This window comes from Pseudochaenichthys georgianus, chromosome 17 (genome assembly GCF_902827115.2).
Source record: "Pseudochaenichthys georgianus chromosome 17, fPseGeo1.2, whole genome shotgun sequence".
Classification (NCBI taxonomy): Eukaryota; Metazoa; Chordata; class Actinopteri; order Perciformes; family Channichthyidae; genus Pseudochaenichthys; species Pseudochaenichthys georgianus.
In genome coordinates this window covers 35917434-35937412 of record NC_047519.1, presented here as the reverse complement: position 1 = coordinate 35937412, position 19979 = coordinate 35917434, and the positions used below count along the sequence as shown (strand labels likewise).

The window sequence follows — 19979 nt, the reverse complement described above, 5'->3', positions numbered from 1 at the left end:
TACAGGTATTTGGGTTCAACATGTAAGAAGTAGAAAGTTCAGGTATTTGAGTTCAAAATGTAAGAAGTCAAAGTAAAAAGTCGTCAGAAAAATAAGTCGTGGAGTGAAGTACTGATACCAGAAACATGTACTTTAGTACAGTAACAAAGTATTTGTACTCCACCACTTCCTGCCATATAACATGCATGTGTTGAAGTGACAGTGGACCCCTTCTCTCTCTCAGGTGGCGCTCATGGCATCGTGATTGGCACCGGGGACCATACAGTGATGGGTCGCATCGCCACGCTGGCGTCAGAGCTGGAAGTCCGCCGTACGCCCATCAACATCGAGATCGAGCATTTCATCCACCTAATCACGGGCGTGGCTGTCTTCCTGGGCGTGAGCTTCTTCATCCTGTCAATCATCCTGGGCTACACCTGGCTGGAGGGCGTCATCTTCCTCATCGGCATCATCGTGGCCAATGTGCCCGAGGGCCTGCTGGCGACTGTCACTGTGAGTAGTGTGTGTGGGGGTGTGTGTGTGTGTGTGTGTGTGTGTGTGTGTGTGGGTGTGTTGCTCACCAGAGAGATATCTGGAGTGTTCACTCAAAAGAGAGAAATGTTCCAATGTTTTTTTGTTTATACACCAGCACCCACCCTCTTTTTTTTATTACCTCTGCAAGAACACAATGGGTACTAGAGTTTACAATAAACAAGGTCCCTTTGTCGCAAGGACAGGACGCAATAAGCTTCTGGGAATAGTGAACCATGGGGAGAAGTCATACATCGCCCGCAGCACACAAACAAAGGCTAAACATGGTTTGTGTTGCAAACGGTCATTTATCTGTTTTGTTCTAACTAAGTATTATGAGTTGGATACAGTTTTTAAAAGGTAGCTAAACACCATTTTCCTGGCGCCTCAACACCACAAAATTCGCCCCTGATAAAAACACCCACAACTACTCCGAAGCAAAAACACTGAACACATTCATTGAAAATTGACATTGAGTTTTTTCAAAAAGGGCTGAGAAGTAATATTTGTTATTTGCTGAACAAGCAGATGTTTTGGGACACAGTAACAGTCTGATATGCCTATGAATATAGTGGCATCCATCATATAATGAATTGTTTACTTGAATAGCATAGAAGCCAGGGGCGGACTGTCCATCGGGACGTTCGGGACGAATCCCGATGGGCCGGTACTGAAGTGGGCCGGTCGGACGATGTGGGCCGGCCGGTAACCGGCAGGGCTCGACATTAAATGGCCCGCTGCCCCGGAAGCACTATTTAGACACCCCGGGCCAGCATAACGTAGGCCCAATCCCAAACCACTCCCTCGACCCTACCCCTCCGTCTGTAGCCACACTCGCAGCTCAACGAGGCTCCCTCCTGTCAGATGGAGGGAGTAAATACAGCAGCAAGCTTTGGGACGGCCTCCCCTCTCTCCGGCAGAAACAGGAAATGCCGAAACTGTATCTAACAACGGTTTCAAATCAGCATCTCTTAGACAAAAAGTTTAAATGAATAACTCAAATAAAACTCCAAACATCTTTCATTGTGTTTCAAAGCTCTTTTAGTTTTAAACCTGATGTTTATAAGCTTCTTAGTTTTTGCAATGGTCTGTAAATATACACAACTTTATAATAAAATGCACACATTTACCTTTTTCTAGACTAAACACAGGTTTGATCCTAAGTTAAAAACATATGAGGTCATCATGAGGTTGTTAACATTGCAGTTTATCAGTGGATATTTGCTGGAACTACTTGTACACAGCGTGTTTCCTGACGGACACACACAGCGTGACTCCGGTCACCTGTCTCAAGTCAGCACCGCTGCAGACTCGCTGTTTGAGGGCTTGATAGCCCACTCCCCCTCCACACCGCTCCACACTCGTTGCTTTGGAACAGCCCTCAATATGGCGGAGCCTCCGCGTGAACACGCAAACGGAGGGGTAGGGTGTAGGGGTAGGGTGTAGGGGGCGGTTTGGGAATGGGCCGTACTTTCCACTTGCCCGCTCGGGCCACTAAAAATATTGCTTTAAAAAAATTGTCCTGTGGTATTGGTATTTTGACTAGCAATTTAGTTAAATAGTTTCGTTTATCAACGCTACAACATAGCGTTCCGTGAGTCGGTTGTCGTTGTTGTTGGGTGAAAAGCAAACAGCTGTTTGCTGCGGAGCGCAGCGGGAGCAGGCTCCGGTGAGCGGGAGCGCGCTGCTTCACTACAGACTATCGCGCCACCTAACCATTCGCCAAATGTTTTTAATACTAGCGGTAACCGGGCAAAAAACAATCTTCAAATAAAAGAAAGTCACCGGAGGAGTTAAAGGAGAGTGACAGGGAGTATGAGAAGAAGAGGGAGAGAAAGTTTCAGCCAGCTTGATCGATGGAGTTGGCTGCAGTGACGCGTCCTAAAACCCTTTTATAATCTATCGATTAGATTTATGATTCGAAAATTATAAAAGTAGGGTAGACATGTGGAGATTATCCGGCTGAACAAAACGTGCATTTATCAAACGGGTTTGTTTTCCACAGACCTTATTTCCAGCTATTTTCCAAAACCCTTGTGGAGGGAACCAGCAGCTTACTTCCTGGTTTCAGGACGCGTCACTGGCTGCACCTCTCCATATGATGCCAATATAAACAAGGTCTTCTGTCGGCTCTGTACATCAATGCCGACCTATGCTGCAGTGACAAGTAAGTGAAGAGTAGAGTCGACAATATAAAGGTATTGGCGAAATGTCCCAGCAGTTTAGGATAATGAAGGTTCTAATCAAATAAATTGCATAGCCATTACATGTCTAACTCCTAATGACAGGAAGGCAGAAAGTGCATTGTACAAATAATAATAATAGCAGACATTTTTTAACAATGACCACAATATCATTATTTTAATAAACCAAATATGAACAATTGAGGAAAATGAGGAAGAACTGATGATTAAAATGTTGTAGTACAAGTAGTAATGTAGTTAGTGCATACATTACTATTGCAACAAATGTGTTAATTTTCTTCATTATTAGTCGATTTTTTTTTTTTGGACGAATGCTCCGGGCCCGGTAGACATTATTTACCCTTAATGTCTACCGCTAGTAAATTGTCTACCCCCCCGGTCGACAATTTACTTGCGGTACCGCGATGGGCCGGCGGTACCGAAGTGGGCCGGTCGAGAGTCCCGGGCTGATTTGTAGTCCCAGTCCGCCCCTGGTAGAAGCTAACAGTCGTCATTAATTCAAGGCCTTTTTTAGGCTTTGTGTGTGCTCGGTGCGCCCGTTGGCTTCTTCACGAGTTAGTTGCTAACTTCTGTCTGTCTGCGGCTCGGTGCTGGGCAGGTAATCAGGTACGCTGGCTAAACGAGCTCGTTTGATGAAATTGCTGCCTGAGGCTTCTGAAATGTGGTTTGATGGAACTCGAATTTGTGCTGAAAAGCTCGTCAGTACTTCGGGGAGAATGCGGAGTTGTGTGTTGATTCTCCACGGGGTTGACACCTTGAGCGGCTGTGTTCTCATTACATGCAGTAATTTAATCCAGTGTTAACATCAACATATTGATTATTGCAGCGCTGCGTGTGCCAGTTGTGGAGCCCTTATATAACCCGGCTCACTGTCATGGTTTACTGGCACCCCTAAATGGCACAGAGCCATCGTCAATGTTGTTAGTTACACCTGTGCTTTTGCTAACACTGATGTACCCTCAGTGAGTGTTAGCTCCGGCTCTAATGAAGCTACAACACAACAAAGCAGGCGATTCGTTACTCAACGGTTACTGGAGTTGCTCACATGTTGAAATAAATCTAACTTTTTCTGCAACAATAAAGAGCTGAGGTGGATGCCAGCTGGCGTTTGAAATGCCATCAGTCGACATTTTAGTTTAGTCAATTTATTGAACATGTCAGAAACAAACAAAAAATATAACAATAATATATATATATATATATTCTCCTTTTTTCTTTTTTTCACTCAGATTAATAATTATAACAAATTACCACAAAAATAAATAAAAATAATAACAATAATAATTTTCAGATAGTCTCTGTTCATGTTCAACATTTCACTGGCCGCAGAAAATAAATCAACTTCCAGTGGCTGGTTTTCTTTCGTTGCTTTCGCTTCAGACACACCGCGTGAATCGTGGGTCGAAATGTTTGTGCTGCATGTGTTGCTCTGTAAACAACGCCGAGAGCTTGAATCGTTGTGCGACGATGTGTCTCTCGCAACATATGGGATCTGTCTATTCATTGGGTTTGTATGTCCCTGCTGTTTACCAGCCAACCACATCCATGCAAACAGACACACATGCAGACACACCAACATGCTCTTTCGTTGTAAAGCACCTGGACCACGCATGGTTTCACAAGCACCGGTGCGTACACATGCTTTCTCTTCCCTCGTCGAGTAACAATCATCCATCCTCTCTCCCACCCTCCCCCCTGTGTCTTCCCAGGTGTGTCTGACTCTCACTGCCAAGCGAATGGCTAAGAAGAACTGCCTGGTGAAGAACCTGGAGGCCGTAGAGACTCTGGGCTCCACCTCCACCATCTGCTCCGACAAGACGGGCACGCTGACCCAGAACCGCATGACCGTGGCCCACATGTGGTTCGACAACCAGATCCACGAGGCGGACACCACTGAGGACCAGACGGGTGAGACAGGGAGAGGGGGAGGGATGAAAGGAGAGGGAGGGGCAGGCACGTGCAGAGGATGTGAGAGGAGCACCGTGGGGGAAATATCTCATAGAAATAAAGACTCAAGTTAAAGGCCTCATATTATACTGTTTCTCATCAATATATCACAGCTCTCAGATATATACAGATCATGTCTCATTGCAGCATTACCCATAATCCCCTCTGTTTCAGCCCTGTTTCCAAAGTGCTGATTCTCTGTCTGTTACTTCAGATGAAAATAAGAAGCCCCTCCCCACGCCCCTCAGAGAGACATTTAAAAGAACAAGAACTCAATGGTGCTCAAGGAGGAGATTCAGGTGATAAGGGGGGGGGGGGGGGGTTACCTTGGTTGCTAATGGTTACACAAGCCAAAAAAATCGTTATGACATCATAAAGTGTCCAAAATCGGATCAGCTCGTTTTCAGACAGGTTTTTATAGAAATGGATCAAAAAAAGAGAGAATCTTTGTTCCTGGAACTTTCAGGATCTCTTTTCACGGAGACACACATGAAAAGACGTGAAAACGTGGATTTTGCATAATAGGTGACCTTTAAGAGATCGCCTTTGAATATTGAATAAGCTCTTCTTCGCAGAAAAGGATCCCAACATTACAGTCACATGTTCACGGCAAGAGTCTGCAAAGTCTGAATGAGGTGTTGTCTCTCTAAGTTGGAGCCGTTGAAACACCTGCGTCCTTGAGACTGCGACAACCTGGTGCTCTACCAAGTCTCTATGTGGTTAAACAGAGCCACACGTTAGTTATTTAAATGAAAACACATCATGTGAAACACACTCGAACAAGCAACACACAACTAAATGAAATGTATATTCAAAGTCCAACGCAGCACGACTGAATCAAAGGGGATGTTCTAAGGGATATTAAAACGTGTGTATTGTAATCAAACCCATGTTGTTGGTTCAAACACTGACAGTTAATGAATGAAACATGCAAAGATATAAAGTATATTTCGTAATTCCTTCTCACATTTGACCTGGACCTAGCTCTGACAAGGATGCACTTCCTTTCTCGCCTCAATGCTTGTGTTGCCAAGTTCTCCATAAAGACTTCAGGCACAACGCTTCAGTAGTGACGAGAAGACGCTGATCTAAAATACAACTACTATGTGCCAAATATTTAGTTGATTAAAATTAACATATCATGAATAATACGAGACACAAGCCATTGTTATTTATTTGTGTTTGATGTAAGACAAAGCACCCTTTGAGATCCATGTGGGCCAAGGGAGAAGGGAGGGAGAGAGATAGCTGGAGGGGAAGTCGGAGAGTGTGTGGGAATACAGAGCGGGAAGGAACGGCCACCTGCTGAAATGCATCTGCCCGATGTCCACGCCGCCAACAGACACTTCCGTCTGCTCGGGCGCTTGGATTAATTGAGCAGCGGTATGCAGTGGGCGGCACAACCATCAGCTCCAGTCCAAACATGTCTTCTGCCAGAGTTGCCGTGGAACCAATCCGAATCCTGTCTCCGCGGCAACCCGTGCCACATTTCAAAGGACGTTTTAACAATAAGCAAAAGGTCTGGAAGAAACCGAAACAGGTGTGTGCATACCAATGAGCAGCGAGTAGGCGAATGTGGAATCATACAATATAGCTTCTGTTGAAGTGCTGATGAAGGATGCTCCGCTGAAACAAGTGCCCGAAAGAACATTTTCCACGAGCAGGGATTATTTGTTGCAGGTTTTGGATTCTTTCGCACCTGGCTTTGTCAAATTCAACAACTCCCGCCGCGCGTGCTGATGTTGCCCGATCCCATCCGTTCACACACTGAGAGTGGCAGTGACCACTCCAGAGAGTCAGGGCGAGAATACAACGGGAGCGCGGCGGAGCGAAGGTCAGGTTCTGATTGGCCGGGAGGAGAAATGAAATGTTCAAAGTCCAAACAGCTTTTTATTTCTCGACACATTCCGGTTAAAAATGTATGCCGTTTTTCAGACTGGGGATTCGAAAGATCGCTTTTGTCGAGGAATAAGTGGTTGCTCGACTTTCTGTTATTTAGCTTCGATACCCAGTGCTGTGTGAAACGGAGAGTTGAGTCGGTCGCGTACATACTGCATGAGTGCTGCTGAACACAGTCTCACACGGCTTCTTCTGTTCTCCCAGGTCTAGGGTTTGACAAGAGCTCTGCTACTTGGGTTGCTCTGTCTCGCGTGTCCGGGCTATGCAACAGAGCGGACTTCAAAGCCGGACAGGAGAACTTCCCCATCCTCATGGTATGGACCTCCGCCCTACACACACTCTACCACAGCAGCTTTGCATCAATGATTCAGCCTCATGAATGATCTGCCCTCTTAAGCAGCGGATTATAACAGGTTTCATTTGATCTAAGGACATTTTAAGTAGATCCATTTTGGGATTGGGGATCATGCATGCACATTATTCATGAGGCAGGATTTCCCATACACGGTAAGGGGACGTTAACAACATCAGGAGAGTGTTGGGAAGCTGTCACTCAAACATAATCAGAGGTGGTATTTGAAGGTCTTAAATGACCCACAACATTTTCATTTTCTTGGGGCATGGTACACAAAGTACTTTTTGCTGCGTTTAACATCAGCAAAAACGTATAAAGCAGATTTTAAATTGTATAAACTGAGCAAATGGGTTTGTAATCAACATCATAATCTGAGACGTAACGTATTTGATATGTTTTTAGTAGAAGTACACGAGTTCTGAAATATTTTTGTACACACATTTATGCAAAACCCTCAGAGTACTGACTCACAAGAACAAGCAAATCATACGGTAGGTCTGCAATGCCTTATATTTTATATATGATACGCATAGCATACAATATGGCCCTCTTAAATATTGTGTCGCAAAGGTACAGTTAAGGAACACATGGATTAAGTCAAGTTTAAGTACTTGAACTTTGAGTAAATGTACTTTGCCATGGGGCCGGACAATTTTCACACACAAGGCACGCGCAGCGGAAAAAAACAACCCATCAAAAAAGATTTGTCAACACCACTTGACACACACACACACACACACACACACACACACACACACACACACACACACACACACACACAATAATCCGCTGCACCCCTGGAAATAACTCCCCCACACTGACACACACACCGCTGGGTGGGCAAGTCAATAATATCCCAGAGTTCTTCCGGCCGCTGCCCTCCAACCTGTGCTTCATTGACCTGAAGACATTCCCAGTGTGGCTCTCACACACTCGGCAGGCCTCCTCCCTGCATTAAGTCACAGCACAGCACTCGAACACAGCAGTCAAGCCCCGGGCCACGCTGCCGGTACAGGAACAAGTCAGTCCATACCGGCACCGGGGAAAACACAAGTGGAATTTCCATGATCTATTTATTCATTCATGGAAAGGCACAAACAAGGACACATCTAGCTGAGCGCGTGTCCTTGTTTAGCGGCTGTTCATGAATGAGTAAACAGGAATAAAGAGAAGCGTCTTGTCTCGGTTCGGCCCCGGTTGGTGTATTGGCTGTAAGGTCATTCGGCTCGGCATGGATTTTAATAAGAGCGGGGACATTCCAGTGATCCTCGTGGAATTCTTATTCTTCACATTATCACAAGATAATTGTTCCTTAAATGATTCAAGCACCAGCCGAGAATTTGCGTCACACTTAATGAAGTCTCTAAACAGCGGAGAAAATACTTCTGAGCCTAGTTTTTGTCTGAATTTGCAGATGTTGAAAAGTCACCTCTGCTGCTAAAAGAAAATCCGATAGTCAGTATTTTCTTCGACGCAGAAAAACGTGTTTTTAATACCTTGGAGCCAAAATATTTCCATCCTTAGCAGCTGTGGATATTTACCAATGCTGTGTAAGGTGTTGCACACATATTTATTCCAACATTGTTCACAATTTGTTTTAATATATTTATATATATTCAGGGCCTGTTACATCCTCATGCTTTTTAAAATGTCCCTAAGAAAGATAGCAAACGTCTCCAGCTATGTCCCTCCTGAAAACATTGAGCTGCTTTAATCAAATTGTTCTTCATCCCATAAGCTCAAAAGAAGAAAACCAGGATTTGCACTTTCATTACTTCTACATTTAGCTGTTACATAACTTTAACAACAACGTGGCCCAGCGATGGTGCTGCAGGCGATGCTCAGCTTCCTGCGTCTTTAATAAGAACTATGATGGAAGAGGAAGAAGTCATCTCAGGTGCCGATTTAATCAGTTCGAGTTCCCTTCCAAAGCAGCGAGACAAACACTGGCAGGCAGACGGACAACACGCATTTCTTCATATGAATATGTGACAGTGCTAATGTGCGGCTGTGTGTGTTTCCCCAGAGGGAGACGGCGGGGGACGCTTCAGAGTCCGCTCTGTTAAAATGCATCGAGCTGTGCTGTGGGAGTGTTCGTGAGATGAGAGCCAGAAACACCAAAGTGGCGGAGATCCCGTTCAACTCCACCAACAAATACCAGGTGGGACTGATGTTCACTAACTCACCGTCACTAACACTTTAGCAAATACAAATATTTACTTTCATTATTTTCTAGGGATGACAGAATATTATTTAAACTTTCAGATTTGCTCAAAAATACTTAATTTATTTCTTATAATTTTTTTTTTTTTATTTTTTTTTAATTTTTTTTTTATACAATTAATTTAGTAATTCAAGATTTAATAAAATAAGAAATATGTTCAAATTATTTCTCAAAATTAATTTTGGTTACAAATCTTATTTTATTAAACATAAACATGTATCTGTACATTTGTCTTTATTCATAAATACATTAAATGTATTTCTTAAAATGAATTGTATTTATTTTTTAAAAATCTTAATGTTTTATTAAACTTATTTTTGTATTTCTACATTTGTATCTTTTCATGAATTATTATCTCTACATTATTTAATAATTTCTTTACAAATCTTATTTTTTTATTAAATTACATTTTTCATTTTTTAAATATACTGTATATATAATAGTGTCAGTGCTCTTTCATCTCACAGTATACGATTGGATTTCTGAGGGAACCATGCATATTCATTTTTTAACCTTTGTATTCCATGTTCAGAGAGGCAGCCTGAAGATGCATGCTCCTGTAAAGCGACAGCCTGCTTCACATTCATACTGTTGTACACATTTAGGCTTGGAAGCTGCCCAACAGGCCGCGAGCACAACCCACAGAGGAGCTGCTGTAATGTTTCCGTGTGTATGACGGAGAGAATACACGGGATTAGAAACTGGTTGTTTTTGGAGACTCAGAGGATGTTTCGTTGCTACAGAAAATCCCTCTGGTCTGGTCACAGCCTAAAGACTTTTGGGTTAGGGGAGAGGACCTAGTGGGTGATGCACTAAATCACTTTAAATGCTTTAAAATACTAATGTCACACTTCAAGAATAAGAATCTGTATCTGATTCCCAATAGTTGTTCATTTCAGAACTAGCAACTGTCCTCTGCTTCATTTCTCATGGCGTGAGACAAAAAGACCACGTTTTTCCCGTTGGTTTCATCTCCCCTTAAAAAAGTAATTCTTAATGAAAAGTTATAATATTTTTAAAGCTCTGAGTGAGAAGGAAATATCCTACAAATACAATTACAGTAGTAGGATAACATATTTAATAAACAGCAAAAATAAATCAATCAATAAAGAATAGTATAACACATAATATTTAAGATAATGAATAAATAAGTGTCAGCATTATATCAGTACTGTTCATTGTAACGACAAAAATACAATTAACTGTTTTTTTCCAGTTGGTTTTATAGTTTTTGGCTATTTAACTGTACACAAAGAATAGGCACTCCTGAATGGTCTGCTCTGATTGGTTAGCTGGCCGGCTCTGTTGTGATTGGTCAACCCTCTGGAGAGAACACTTAACGTGCACAAAAATATATACTGTTTAACACACTTCAGGAAAGGAAACCCCCGAGAAGCAAATAGGGCCCCTTTAAGTTCAGCCGCATGCGTTAGTACATCCTGTACGAGTCCAGCACATTATCAGAAATCACAACTTAATACTGAACCATGAAAAAGTCATCACACAGAGCTTTAACAACTTGCTCAAGGGCAATGCAGCAATTAAGACTCTCTCGGATTCTGTCAGGTGGCTTGCACAGGAATATGAATAACCCCACAGAGATGTTGAAGCAAACAAAGGACTTCCTGCATGCTTTCTGTGCACCTGTTCCCCGACTTAAAACAGGAACATTTGTGTCGAGAGGAAAAAAAAGCAATTTTGCTCTGGTTTTCTGAGATTAGACATGCTGTGGCTGAAATACAAATTACCTGGGGGTGTGTGTGTGGGGGGGGGAGGGGCGATGCAAGGTGTAGTACCACAGGAATATATTTGAGTGTGAATGAATGCTCCTTGAACATGGGGAATACATAGGACTCACAATGTGCACTCAGTCAAGTCAGCGCCGATAAGACTTTTTTTCTCAAACCACTCGAAAAAAGAAATGACTGGAGAAATGATTGCTGGTAGTACGACCGTGAAATTAATTGTTTAGCGTTACAAAGAAGCATGTCCGTCCTTAGCCTTTTTCTTTTTAAAACGGAAAACACGAGCAAAAACAACCAGCGATAAACTGGATGGTGCAAATAGTTTTAAGATAAATACTGCAGTGTTATGTCCTCACCGGTCTGCCTATATTCTCCCCTTTCCCCCAGCTCTCTGTCCATGAAGCAGAAGACAATCCCTCTGGTCATATTCTGGTCATGAAGGGAGCGCCAGAGAGGATCTTGGACAGGTTGGTCAATCAATAGGGGATCGATTATACGTCTCCCAAGTGAGGCATCAACAAATGTGTGCTCCTTTTTCATTCAATGTAATGTTATCCTCCTCTCACAGGGATGTAGGGAAAAGGCTGGCGATATTTCACGTTTTTTGTATTATTTTTAACAACCCTATCAAAAGACTAAATTTGGGTTTGAGCCTAAAAACAAAATACATAATAAACAGTCGACAAGTTCCACCATCACCATGAAATGTGTAGTTTTGAGTCCATTCTACATGTATTATCTGCTGTGAAATGACTCACTGAAGCACCATGTGTGTATTAATCCGCTGGTGAAAATAGTCTCCATCAAATTCAATATTTACTCTTGACAGCTGCTTCACAAACAATTATAGAAAGCTACATATTTGTGACCTTTTACAGTCGGAATAGTCTTAAGATCTGAAAGCCATGTTATGGATAAAGGAATCAGAAAGTGTTTGAAAAAAAAGAATTGATGAATAAGAATCAGAAGTCCTTATACAGCACGTCACACAGTGGGGAGATTGACATTGTCACAGCAAAGGGAACAGTGCGGACAAAAGGCAAAAACGAGATTAGTAGAGTAAAATATTCAGAACTACGGAAGAGGATTCAAGAAACAAAATCTGACTTTTTCCTGAAAATCGCTGAAAAAAATGTTCAGAATTGTGGGGGAAACTTCTGTGTAGCAATGCAGGAGGAGTCACCGACTCAAAGGAGTAGTGGCGGTTCTAGACCAATTTGGGGGGGCCAGTTATTTTTTGAGGGGGGCACAATAAATGCAGGACGAAAAAGAGAACTAGACAGTATGAAGTAATTGTGCATAAGAAAACAATGCAATACAGTTATTGGTATTTGTTTCAGTACACTTATTTATTTCAGATAGATCTTATAGTTATTACTGTTCGCTTCAGCTTAAGTTATATTGCAATGTTTGCACTAACACCATATTTATATACAAATAAAGGCAATGAACAGTTACATCTCTACTTTACATAAGGGTGTCTGCACAATCTCACATTACAGCAACAAAATCCTGCGGTTTTTGGCAAACCGAGTACCAGAAAATATACATTTTTTCATTGTTAGGAGGGCCACAGGGGGTTAGAACCGCCCCTGCAAAGGAGACACGGGGAGAGCTGGAGCTCTGATGGCAAACACTGATGAGTTTATTTGGAGCTTCGGCCGGAGGATTCACAAGTACAAGAGCCAGAGGTTCTGACTTCACGGGAGAGTTGCCACGTCAATTCTGAAGAACTCTAACCCAGACCCGTGTGTTTAGCTAGTTCAGAGAGCATCATCAACATGCTGCATAACAAGATAGAATCATAACACCTCTATCAGCGGAGACAGAACACTGAGAGCCAGCAGCCAAGGTTGCAGGTGCGTGTGCTCAGTCAGGACAGCATGAACTGATACACTGGGGCAAAGTCATGGGCCTTGGAAGATATTTCCCCAACACCAATTATGTTTTTAATCTCAGAAAAATACTTATTTTAATCTTCCAATTCACTTTTCATCAAATATTTATTTTTAAATCACGCGTGGTTCTCTTCCCTACAGTAGAGCATATCAAATAACGAGGTAGCAACAAGTGGCGGCAGAAATAGTGCGTACAAATAAAAAAGTGTATATTGCACGCAGTTATTTCTTCAAGAGTCATTTTGTATGAAAAAGAAAACATTTCAAATAACACCATATCATGTTTTTTGTATTGCACTCTTTAGGTATTGTGGGTTTAATTAGAGGTGCTGAAAATATTTTCAAAAAGATATCACACGATCACACTTCAGTTGGGTCGTGATGTCACACTACGGAAAACTGCCAAACAACTCCTCATTGACTGAACTCTTTAGGTTTAGTTGTTTTACAGCAGTTATTTTATACATGTCTACACACAGAGAGTCCATTAATGGCAGGAGAAGCAGTACAAGTGTTATTTCTAAATGTGTTACAGGTGCAGCAGCATCATGATCCACGGCGAGGAGCAGCCACTGGATGAAGACTTGACGGATGCTTTCCAGAGTGCCTACATGGAGCTGGGAGGACTGGGAGAGAGAGTGCTGGGTATGTTTCCTGACACACGCTATTATCGCCCTGAGAATAGATTGGGACGAGAAGCACTTAGACTACACTTTGTTTTCTCCAGTGGCGAACCGTGGCTATCACAACTGGACCTTCTGTAGACACACACACACACCCCCCGCCCCTCCCCCCCTCCGCGACATTATAATGTCCGTCTTTTCACTGAATTGTCGTCTTGAAAAGGGTACTCACAACAATTCCGCAACAACTTCATCTTCACCTGTTGCACTTGTCATTTCAAACAACGTTAAAAACAATAAAACGGCATGAATTGCTTTGTCGCATTCATCGAGATCAGAGGTGCCCAGTACGTCGACCGGGGGCAATGCTGGTAGATCGCGAGTCATTCATAAAAAAAAAAATCCAGCTCCGTTAAAATAGACAAAACAGGTTTCGATCCCTCCTCCCTGCCACTTAATTCAGGAGTTTACTTGATTGACAGAAAAAGCGACCTATCGCTTTCCAAACCGGTAAACCCAGAATGCAAAGCGATTCTTTCACACACACATACTGGTATTGGGCCGAGGGCGACACCGTACTTCCGGTATGCGCCATTTCACGCGAGTTGCAAGCAGAATATCATAGTCTATTGCCTTAATCAATATCTAGTCAACTCTAAAATACCACATATATGCATTGGCATGATAATATTATTGTGACAAGTGGGGTATTCACCTGGTGTTTCCAGAAGATAGACGTAGATGCTGCCAAAATCGACGAAGGCCACTTTCGAGGGTCGTTTTTCCATACATCTGCAGGCAGTCTGTAAGGGCAATCCGACAACCCACACAGCTCTAGTTACCCTGGTAACGACCTAGAGCACACCCCTCAAGTCCAGAGATGTAATCCGAAGACATGCAGCGATTTCTTCGGTCGTTAATTCAGAAAAAAAATCTAGTGCGCTCTGCCTGGCTACGTTAGCTAGCTGTTTATATTAGCACCTCCAGGATATTAGCACCTCCAGGAAACTGGCGTATTTATATATATATATATATGGTGCGCGTTGCATTGTGGGTAGCTCGTGACGTCACTGTGTGTGAAAAAACCCCTCAAATTAAGTTAAACAGACAAACAATAAAATGTGTTGTGCAAGAAGCTAAAGACATTCCACTTCCACCCAGAATGGGAGGAAGAATATTTGTTTGTGATGTCACATTCAAAGGTTATTTGCCTTATTGGTAAAGCAAGCGTCGCTCTGCCAAAGAAAGGTGACGTGGAGAGGCATTATCGGAGTGTTCACAAGGCATAGCAGCGACTTCCCTCCGAGTAGCGAGTTGAGAAAGAGAAAGGTCATGTATTATTGCAGTCTTAGTGTCGCCAACTCGTTTCTAACATGCAAAAAGACAAACAAAAGCCTCTATGGTCGGTGTATTTTTGATCTTTCCAATCCAGACGAGATCTCTCTCTCCCCCGTCTGTGTGCGAGGGGGCGGGGCAGTTTACACACACGCAGCTGCTCCATGCAGCAACACACGGCGGGGATGGCGGAGAGAAGCGCTCCAAGGTGTGGTTACATGTTACCCGTCTTGAGGTGGACAATGCTCGTTGCCAAGAGAGTTTAGCATGTGAGGGCGGTAACACGAGCAGTTTGTCTAAACATTTATCAAAGTGCTCCACGTCCAGACGGAGGAATGCACCGGGTTCCACTGTCTCTCCAGCAGCTCTGTAGCCCCGTCCACGAGGAACGTTTCCACGTCAGGTGTTCTGTATGCTAGCAGCAACACGGAGTTAACTACATTATACAAACATGGGTTAATGATTAGAGGAAACTGAGGTATTTATTTTGTTAAAGTTTCAGCTATTCTGTTTACAGTTCTGTCATCACATTATTTTATACGATTTGTTAAAACATTGCTGTTTCTTTTAATGTGGAATATTATTTATTTAATTTAAATAAAAAGCAATGTTAGTTTTGTTCACAATTTGTTTAGTTAGTTTAATAATATATGTATTTTTGAATCAAGTTTCCATCTTTATTGTCTTCATTGTTAGTTTCCACATGCCTCCAACAACCTCAAGCTACATCTAAAAGTTGATGGCTAAATAAGAGCGTTGGAGAAATTGTGCAAGGCATACAGTAATAGTCCGAATAGTCGATTAATCGTTTCATTAATCGATAGATTAATCGGTTATCAAATTAGTCGTTTGTTGCAGCCCTACTGTCCCATGTATAAATAAAACGTGTTATTCAGCAACCCTTGCAATTTGGGATTTTAGCTGGTCATTTCAAAAGTAGCTCACCAGCCAAAAAAGTGTGGGCACCCCTGATCTAGATCCTCTGTCTGGAGCCAGTGAACTAGCGGGCCTTCTAGAACACCCTGGAACCGAGGGGAACTCTGAAAGAACACGCCCATTGGCTACAAATCAATATGATTGGTTGATCAAACTGTCAGTCCAAACGTACGCTCTCATTCAGTGCAACGGCCAGGGCATTCGATCAAGGATGTAGAATACCTGGTTGAAGGACATTCTACCCAGAGACCCAGAACAAGATCTGATTGGTTGCTTTCTTTTCTAACACAAAACCACTGAAATGCGCAGAGCATGGTCGGAGAAGGACAAACAAATCAACGTAATATTACAGATCAACAACACAGATACCATTCTCATTTATTCATTTTATTTATATAATTAAATCTATTTTTTGTTTGTTTTATCCGAGTGTTCCAGGGTATTCTCTGAATACCTCGAAGGCCCTGAAACAGACCCACCACTGGTTTTCTCCTTGGAAACAGGGAGTTAAGCTTCATGTTCTGCAAGAGTGCTTTTATTGCAACGGTACAAAGAAGATTTGCAGGCTTGAGCAGAATCGCAATAGACTGTAATTCAATTCAGGTCAAACTCCGCAGAAAACTCAAATAAATAATAATATTTACATAAAAAGTGGCCAAAGCTCAAACAGAAGTAATTGGGAGAAACACATTGACAGTTTTGGTCCTGAATGAAAATGAGAAACATAATGAATAACTCCAGGCTTACCCTTATGTTTTTGTTATTGCAAATTAATGGCGTTGTTGGTACGGCGGCAGCCAGATTCAAACTCATTACCACAGCCCAACATATTTCCATCGGGAGAAACGGACTGCTGTTTCAAAGACGATGCAAATATGAAAAAACAAATGTGCCAAAACACATTCAAATTAAGTCTTCGCCAACTTCACCGCGAAACATGCGCGGCATTTACTTTAAGCACCGCATCAATAAACGCTGCAATTCAAAACTCTGCTCGAAGTTTCAAACGCGACGGGAGTGATGCACACAGCTGGGATCGGAGCACTTGTGGAAGTTCAGGGACTCTTTCAGAAAGCTCCGAACATTTCTTCTAATAGAAGTGTTTCTAGCACGTTTACACTGTTGGCAACCGTAAATCGGAGGTGCTGAATTTAATTCTGTGCCCACATTTGGCACTGTTCTACTATTTTGGTCATACTGTCACACGATGTAGCCCAAACACACTTTACTTTACTTGGTGTTGTTTTGGCACTGCAGTCTTAGTCAGAATTTAAATACACAGACATGGGATTTAACTTTGGTTCACAACAATGTTTTTCGATATGTTTTAGTATGTAATATTGTATGCACACAATCTCTAATATTTCTACATCATTGTAAAAGGCCATTTTGATTAAAAAAAAAAGAATTACCCAACTTACAATATCTCTCAAGTGTTTGGCATCCACTCTGTAAATGTCATCCTTTTGACAACCAAGGAAGCAACGTTACCTGACACCTCTTAGGAAGTGCCATGGGTGATACTTATGTGGTTTTTTTAAAAGCAGGTGTCACTTTATCAAACCGTGAAATGTGGAATAACGCCATTTCTGGAGTGAAACTCACAAAAGCAAGTGAATTATTAACCCTGGGTTATGCCTTGGGCGAGGACGGCGACGGCTCGGCTGTTTCTTGACAAAGAAAGGTTTCTCCACTTTTCCACTGAGCATTTGGTTGTGCTGGGGATTCAAGGGATGCATATTTCAACGGGCTGCGGTTCATGAATTAATAAAAGTAACTGATTCCATTTGTATTTCAGACGTGCAACCTCCAAGTCTACATCTAAAATTAAAAAATGATTTGTATGCATACTTTAAGGTACAGGATCGCTGCGGCGGCGGGGGCGATGTATTTTCTGAAGGTTTCTTTGTTTTTGACTTTAATAGCAACAGCAGAATAAATTACCGCATCCTCGTTAGATGTGTTGTTTTAAAGTGCAAGATGAATTGTCAGTTGATGTCAGAGCAACAAAACAAACAGGCTTTTAGTTGTTTCCATTATCCGCAGTATGCTGTCAGTCAGTTATGAACGATCACCTCACTGATCCCTCTCCTCTCGCAGGCTTCTGCCACTTGAATCTGTCTTCCTCCCAGTTCCCCCGAGGGTTCACCTTCGACAGCGAAGAAACCAACTTCCCCACGGAGAAGCTCTGCTTCCTGGGTCTCATCGCCATGATTGATCCGCCGCGTGCCGCTGTGCCCGACGCAGTGGGTAAATGCCGCTCCGCCGGTATCAAGGTAATTGGCTCCACAGACTCAACCTCCATTGTTCCTGAAAAGCCTTTTCGTGGGGCTCCGTTTGTCGGTGTTTTTAGAGCAAGGATTTGCACGTCATGTCTTTTCAAGTCAAAGAAATGCAGTTCCAATGGCAGCCGATCACTCCGAGGCGTCCTGACTGATTATAATCGTTGAGGAAATGGTGATGCTCAGACAACGCTGCTGATAACATCAATGAAAGCCAGCCGAAGAATCAGGTGCAAAGTGCTGGTTCTTATCTCTGCCGTGATTGTGTTGTGGAAGATATGAATGAAGTTACAACATCGGTAGAACAGAAAACATTTCATTTTTATTAGAAAAAGAAAAAGCGACCGGCCTGAAGGATGAGCTCACCATCAATGATAGAAAAAGGTTAATTTTAGGAAAATGCAGATTCAGTACATCTATTGTGCGTGATATGCTAATCGACTGACAATAAGCACACAGCAGATGTTTTGTCAAAAAGGTAATAAGCCGGCAAGGTCACAACTTCAGCACAGATAAAAAGGATAATGAGTGCAGTGAATAATTTTGGTGCTACTACGAATACGGGAAAGGGATTTTACACATTATTTCACATGGATAATGAGGTTTTGAAAGACACGCTGGAAGAAACGCACTGGAAGCCACACGGGAGTCGAGATGTAACTTAACAACTGATTTCACTGATAACATGTGAGAGTTTTAGATCAGAACTGAGGCATTACAGTATCCTCTCTAATGTAATGTTCCAGGTTTGACTGCATTCAAAACATCTGTATTTTAATATATAAGTAGTTTTAATATTAAGCAGGCAATACATACAGATATTTAAACTCTTATTTATACAAAGTAAATTGTATCGTACGCAGGTGATTCAATGTTACTACATGTGATATACAGTAGTGTGTACATGCTTCATATCACTTCCAAATAATGTCAGACAGCGCTATGGGTGTACCGTGTGATGGAGCTGAAACACATATACACACATCTGAACAGTGTATTTGCTCGTGGCTGCGCCCAGGGGGAAACTACAGCACATGTTCGCGTTGCTTTGATAACTTTTTATTGGATGTCGTGCTGACGTTTCCGTGAGATGCCAGTCTTCAGTCCGCGGCGTCTGTCTAAAGGCTTTAGTTCAATATATAGCGCTCTATCGTTATTGCACCTTCATTCAGGCTGCCTGTGTGCTGCGGTAGATCGTGAAGGGGTGGAGATGTTAAGAATGTACTCAATAGGGTCTTTATTTTTCTTCACCCTTCATGTAGGAGATATTCAGAATGATTTATTCCCTGCGGTTTGAATGCATGCAGACGGTTATGCCGTAAACATCAAATAGCAACTGTATTGGAACCACTGATATGTTTCATGAAAGACTTGATACGGTATGTTCTAGTGTCGTATGTAGGGAACGGGATTAGGGCCACACGTGAACATGTTTCCACATCCGACTGGAAGTGAATGTTCTGTTTAGTTCTGAATTTAAAGTCAGAATTCTTAAAAAAAGAAGATTTTTTTTACTCATAATTCTGACTTTAATCTCAAATCCTGATTTTTCTATTTTTAGAATTAGACTAGATGAGAGTGACATCTTGACATTGCACATGAATTCAAAGTCAAATCGGAAATCAGTTTACACATATCAATCGTGAATTCAGCTTCTCTCATAAATCTGAATTCAATCCCAGAATTCTGAGAGAAAATCTGATGTGATTTAAAAACAAAACGCTTATGTTCACATCCAATAAAACATTCACTAGTTTTTGGCGGATACAAAAAAAACCGTAGTCCTCTTCCGTGCGTGTGTAACAGAGTGAGAAGAGAGGTCTTTAGTCCATCCCGCTTCTCTCATCTCTGTTGAATGGTTACTAAAGCGTTCACTGCACGTGTCAGAAAAGCTTCTCCAAGACAAGAAGCAGCTTAATTAACACGGGCGCTATACGTCTGGGAATGTCCAGTCGTGACTACAGTCAGACTTTGCTGTTTTGGTCCCTCACTTGTGTTTTCTCCCCATCGCACTTTGGGAA

The 19979-nt window shown here is 42.3% G+C and overlaps 1 protein-coding gene across 3 annotated transcripts in view; it reads left to right on the top strand.

Moving 5' to 3' along the window:
- Positions 1-19979, top strand: part of atp1a2a (ATPase Na+/K+ transporting subunit alpha 2a) — a 49689-nt gene that overhangs the window by 15691 nt on the left and 14019 nt on the right. For 2 of the 3 annotated variants that reach the window (XM_034104348.2, XM_034104347.2), the window contains exons 8-14: positions 224-492; positions 4424-4622; positions 6765-6874; positions 8942-9076; positions 11272-11351; positions 13318-13427; positions 17777-17952. In XM_034104348.2, the coding sequence (XP_033960239.1) occupies positions 224-492; positions 4424-4622; positions 6765-6874; positions 8942-9076; positions 11272-11351; positions 13318-13427; positions 17777-17952 (1079 nt within the window). Of the gene's footprint in view, positions 1-223; positions 493-2622; positions 2678-4423; positions 4623-6764; positions 6875-8941; positions 9077-11271; positions 11352-13317; positions 13428-17776; positions 17953-19979 lie in introns of those variants that run through there. The other variant, XM_071206418.1, reaches the window with a different exon arrangement.